Source organism: Priapulus caudatus, unplaced genomic scaffold, assembly GCF_000485595.1.
Source record: "Priapulus caudatus unplaced genomic scaffold, Priapulus_caudatus-5.0.1 Scaffold237, whole genome shotgun sequence".
NCBI lineage: Eukaryota > Metazoa > Priapulida > Priapulimorpha > Priapulimorphida > Priapulidae > Priapulus > Priapulus caudatus.
Window position 1 is genome coordinate 119,735 of NW_014577298.1, and position 6,258 is coordinate 125,992.

The following is a 6,258-nucleotide window of genomic DNA, read 5'->3' on the forward strand; positions in this document are numbered from 1 at the left end:
GACTACACACACACACACACACACACAACACACACCACCACAGACAGCAACACACACACAGCACGCACTGTCTCTCTCCTGCGCAAATATTCTCCTTACACGCACGAGCCACGCACACAAGCAACGCAACGCACTGAGCACGCAAGACCGACACACACAACGACAGCACGCACCGACACAGCGACACCACAACATAACACACTCGCTCTCTCATCTTCTCTCACTCTCTCTTTCGCAGCGCTCGCTGATCATAAATCTGGCTCTCTCATCTCTCTCTTTCCTCGATCTTTGCCTCCGCGCCTTTCCTCTCTCTCTCCTCTCCCACCCTCTCTCGTCTCTCTCTCTCTCGTCCTTGTCTCTCTGCATCTCTTCTTCTCTTTCGCACTCCTCCTCTCTCTCGTCACTCCTCGTACTCTGCTTCTGCTCATCCTCTCTCTCTGTATTCCTCCTTCTCTCGTGCGAATTTTCTCTCCGTTCTCGGGCGCTATATATATAATATATATATAAATGTGTGATAAGTGTATATATATTATATATTTATATATAATACCGCCTTTCACTCGCGGTTTCTTCCAGCCAGTGCCGCAACTACTCATTAATGCGCGCGCTCTCGCAGATAGTTATCGCCGCCGCCCACCAGTCAAGTATGGAACTTTTGCAGGGTAAATGGAGCCGTATTTCAGCTGAAAACTTTTTGCACGCTGCCACGAGGCGACAAACTGAAAATTTACGGCCACTGATAGATAACACGCGCACGCGGTGCGTGCGACGCATACCCGCGTGTGCGCGGTTGATCAACTCCAGTTAGTGTGTGTGTATGTGTGTTTGTGTGACTGTTAAAGATAACGCGTATTAGTAGCGCGATATATCCACATTTGTGTTTTTTTTTTTTGGGGCGGGGGGGGCGAGGGGGATGAAAAGTTGAGGCGCAAAACCAGCCGGCCATTTGGCATGAGCTAACTTTTCACCGTGCAACGAGGTCATAGGCGATACCATTTGGGAGAGAAGGATCACTTATTCCAGCGAGAATATAACCTGATAGGATAAAGATTTAAGTACCATATAAATAGATAGACATATCAGATGTAGATAGATAGAAATAGATAGAATACCAGATATTGAATGAAAAGATATTATTGATATTTTCTTGGTTTTTCGTGATGGTTGATTCTATATGGTACATTATTACTGCTAGGTAGGCCCTACTCAGTACATGGTTCCCACAAGTGTGAATTATGTTTTCAACGACTTTTCAAGGACAGGTTTTTTTCAAGCACACATCTGTGACAAGCAGTTAGTAATAAATAAATATTAAAATTGTGAACTTATAGTCTAGACACCTACACCACCTGCACGTAAAAATTACGAACAAAACAAACTACGTTGGTACATTAGTAGACAATGATATGTGAATTTTGGATTAAATTTAACACTTTGAAGGAAGACTTGGAATAGGGTCAGTCAGATAACCAGCAATGAAGATTTGCTTTTTATTTTAGGTCAAAAATGTAAAATTCCAGGACGTTAGACAAAATAAGTACTTGGACCTATTTCCAAGGACTTTCAATGACAAAAGGAAAAATTAATGACTTTCAAAGGCAAAGGACAAAATTCAAGAACTTTCAAAGGCTGGGGGACCCTGTATTAGGTTATTTAAATTATGTAGGTTTAGTTATTTTATTTATTTAGATTAATCAGCAAATAGATTAGAAAGTAAAATGTTTAGACCTCTTAATAACGACACGAGACTTCATCAATGCAATCATACCCAGTATGTTTGACAAACCATGTTTATTCATTCTCATAATATAATTATTTGTACCTTTCATTTTCACATATTAATATTATATATATATAAACTTTTGTAACTATATACTTTATGTACATCTTCGCTGGTGCAAAAATAATTAATACTTGCTACTATAGAAGAAAGCAAACAAACAACGTATAGGTACAAGTATACAACACAAAACCATAAAATATAGCTTGCAAACAGAGAGAATACCGCGATCATTCTAATACAACTAGAAATATTTTTCGAATTAATAGAGCTGACATAGAATTAAATCAAAGGTCCCTTAGAATGTACAATCAATGTGACATTCTAATGACGTGCTAAAATAAGGACCTTATATGGACACACCGGAATCAACAGATTTCATTCTAAACACTTAGCACTTAGACACACTTAGACATTAAGCACTTAGTAAAATTTAGCTAGTAGCTCAGTTAACTGCTAGAAATCCTATTTAAATGGGCAGGTGAGAAGCAAGAACACTTGAAAAACGAAAAAATATATAAAAGGAACGGGTGGAATCAAATCACTGAAGCTTACTTGCGTTACTAATCTGATATCAATGAACCCAAACTACTGCGTTAACAAATAGCATCAGCATCTGCACTCAACAATATATACCTAGCGCGTGAAGATCCATAATACAGAGACATGTTATAAAAACGAGACTTTTATACAAGAATATACGACGAGCCTTATAAAAACAAGATATACCGCGACTTTTTATCCAAAATAATTGAACCGTACGTGGTAGTATTTACAAACTAGTAGATGCTCCGGCTTTTCGCTCGCAACTCGTACAGGCTTTATCGGCAAATAAAAATAAATCCTACATTTGAAAAACGAACGAGAATAATAATTACAAAAACTAGCTAACGCGTCCACATCGGACGCTCCGCGAAACACGCAAGACTCTGGTGCTCTCTGCCTCACACGCAGCGCCGGAATCGTTGCCATAGCAACCGCTCTCCGCTCGCCGCCATCTTGCTTTTCTCCGGCTCACACGCGGCGTCCATCGTCTGCCGCGCGGTTATCACCGACTCGCGGGTTCGCACTTAGTCGAGACGGCGAGACGCATCGCTTCGTGTCTCGCATGCCTCGAGGGGACGGTCTCGGCGTCATCGCCAGGGGGCGCCAATCTCACGAACTTGCGGCTGCGCTTCGCCGAGACACTGAGACGCGAGCCATCGCCTTTGGTCTCGGAGGAGTCGCTGGCTATACATCGCCCGCACCACGGAGAAATCTGAGAGCGTTGAGACAGCGAGACGCGAGGCATCGCTCTGCGTCTCACGTGCCTCGGAGGACGGTCTCGAGTGGTCTCGGCGTCGCGCAGAAATCAGCAGCGGGAGCTCTGGATCACAAAGTTCTTGCGCGACTTGGTCGCCGCGGCGACGGCGGGGGCCGCGCCGCCCGCCAGCTGCAAGGGGGCGCTGTTCACGTTGACGCCGTGACTCGCACGCACCTTGCTGTAGTCGGGCGACGTCCGCGACACCGTAAACTTCGCCATGCCCGTGACCTTCGACCCCTGCTGCCGGCGGCCGTCCCGCCGCTGCTCGGCGTCGCTCTGCGCGACGACGGCGCCCTCTGGCGGCGACGGAAACTGCTCGTAGCAGGACTTTCGCAGTTCGCGCACGTCGTTGTTGAGCGAGGAGCGGCGGCGAGGGGGCGCCGGCGCGGCGCGCGAGCGTCCGGCGGAACTAGCCGAGCCGTCCGAGCCGAGGCTGGACTGCGAGTAGGAGCGATGACCGTCGGTCAGCGCCCCCTGCTGGTGCGCGTCCGTCAGCGTCTCGATGCTGCTGCGGTAGTCCGAGAAATCCGACGAGGCGGCGGTGGCGCGGCGCAGGGAACCGGAGCCCCCTAGTGGCCACCCGCGGCGGTGGCCGCCGGGGCTGCTCATGTAGTCTGCGTACGTCGGCGGGTCGTGCACCACCTGGTGGTAGGCGGGCGGGCGCGCGTGGCCGGTCGTCGCCGCGGCAACGACGGGCGGCGGCGCGACGCGGCGGTACGCGTCCGCTTCCGGCGTCGACGACTCAGACACGAGCGGCGAGATCGATCGCCGGTGGCTCCCCCGCTCGCCGTCGCTCTCCCCCAGGTGGCGCTGCAGCGGCGGCGGCTGCTCCAGCAGGGGGCGCTGCTGCTCGGGCGGACACAGGTAGGGTTCTGCGTAGTGTTCGCGGCGAGGACGCAGCGGTCCTTTGCCGTCGGTGCCTCGGCCGAACGACTGCCGCTGGGAGAAAGCGAAGCGACGTGTCTCGCTGAGAGAGGTCTGGTGGAGATGCTCCACGGCTTGCCTCTCACGATGCGTCTCCGCGAGCACCTGTGCGGGGGAGGAGAGAGAAGGCGACGCCATCTGTTAGCGAAAATTCGAACCGAAACGCAATCACCGACGTTTTTCGCTGGCGTTGTCGCGAGTGTTAAGTGAGAGCGACGCCATCTATGGGCAGAATTAGTGAACGCGGTTGTTATTACACAATTATACATCTGTAACCTTTTCGCTACACAGCCCTTTACAAATATCAGTAACATTTCAGTAAAGTAACCTTTATATATAAGTACAAGTGACCGTTTCACAACGACAAACATTCCAGCGTGGGTTTGTTAGCCTGTCGCGGAATGCAGCACGACAGAGCCGTAGCTACCATTAGGCAATAGGAGGCAAATGCCTCCTACAAAATTTCTCAAAAAAATAATTAAGCGGGCCCCATACCCCATACCCTCGCTTCGCACCTTGTTCTTTAACTCACAGCATTAGCCTCCTACAAAATTTACCTCTGGCTACGGCCATGCAGCACGCGTAAGGGAACGAACGCGGATAGATATTTTATTCGATCGCTCACCTTTAGAGCGATGTCGGTCGCCGAATTGCTTCCCGTCTTCGAACTGCACAGCGACGTGTTGGAGCCGCGCGGCGCCACCTGGCGGACGAGGCTGACAGTGCTGTTCGTGCGGCTCGGCGGGTCGACGCAGAACGCGTCGTTCGCGATCGACGTCTGAAGGATGTCCTTCACGCGCTCGTCTCGCTCCGCGGCGGCGGCCATCTTCGACACGCCGTTCAAGTACTCGTACTCCCCCCCTCCTCCGCGATGCCGCCCCCGCTCCAGGCTCCTCCCCGCGTCGCTATGGTAACCGTTGGCGACGGGCGCGGCACGCCTGCGCGTCTGCGCGCTCCCGTATATGGCGTCGTGGTGGCGCGCGGCCGTGTCGCTATGGTAACCGTTGGTGAGGGAAGTCGAGCGCGCGTAGATCGTCTCGTGGGCGCGCCGGGTGCCAGGAGCGCCCTCTAGGCGTGCGACGACGCCCGGTTGGCCGTCGCTGCCGATGGAGCTGCGGTCGCCGCCACTGTCTGTGCTGATGTACATCGCTCTAATCCTGCAACAGATGCAATTAAGTAGTAGTAGAGGTGGAGGTCTTAGATAGCAAGGTAACAAGCAATAATAGTTAGTAGTAGGGGTAGCAGGAGCGTAGCTAACCCATACTAGCAAATAGTATTAGAGGCGGAGGTCTTAGATAGCAAGGTATAGCAAGCAATAATAGGTAGTAGTAGAGGAAGCTAACCCATACTAGCAAATAGTATTAGAGGTGGAGGTCTTAGATAGCCAGGTATAACAAGCAATAATAGGTAGTAGTAGGGGTAGCAGAAGTGTAGCTAACCCATACTAGCAAATAGTATTAGAGGCGGAGGTCTTAGATAGCAATTAAGGCGCATCTCTGTAACTTTGGCGAGCCACAGCCAACATCCAGAGCAAGCGAGTGGCATATATATAAACGTGTATTGTACAATATTTAATAATGTATAATATATAATATTGTACATGTGTATTATACGAGGGGAATTAAATATTGCACGTACATCTGTATTATACAAGAGGGGGAAACGCGTCCCGCACAGTAACGAAAAAAGCGTCTTCCCGTAACTCCCGCAATTTCAAGATGGCGTCCTCACCTGGACTGATGCTGCAGGGCGAGCGTGATACCGGCCGGTTCGTCCGCGCGATCGGTGTCGCCCCCTGCCGGCGGACTGTCGCGGGACGGCGGCGGCGTCGTCGGCGATGCGGTGGGAGACGTGGGAGTGTCGTTCTGCGACGAAGCCAGACTCTCCATGCTGCTACAGCTGTCTAGCGGAAGCTGCTTGGGTGCTTCTGACGTGTCTGCGAATTTATGCGACGACATAAAATATATTTTTATAGAGGTGGGCGAGATTCAGATATGGGAGATTCAGCAGATGGATTCAGATGTAATGTAATATAATATAATGTAATTATAGAGCCTCGATCCGATCTTGTTCATATCAGCGGAGGCAGCAGTAACCAGTGTACTTGGTATGTAATGGTCGATTATTTTGTGTGATATTAATTGATGGTGTAATCAGTAGTGAATGAAAACACATTAATTTTTTTATTCTATCATGGTACAATACAATGTTGATTGCTTGCAGTTATTATTATTATTATTATTATTATTAT

General features: G+C 49.6%; 1 protein-coding gene across 1 annotated transcript in view; it reads right to left on the bottom strand.

The window, feature by feature from the left end:
* Positions 1-3,131: 3,131 nt before the first annotated feature.
* The window catches only part of LOC106807843 (tetratricopeptide repeat protein 28-like), a 33,753-nt gene continuing 30,626 nt past the window's right edge, over positions 3,132-6,258 (bottom strand). Inside the window, 3 exon segments of the mRNA XM_014810311.1 lie at positions 3,132-4,112; positions 4,633-5,164; positions 5,739-5,943. Coding sequence (XP_014665797.1) covers positions 3,132-4,112; positions 4,633-5,164; positions 5,739-5,943 — 1,718 coding nt within the window.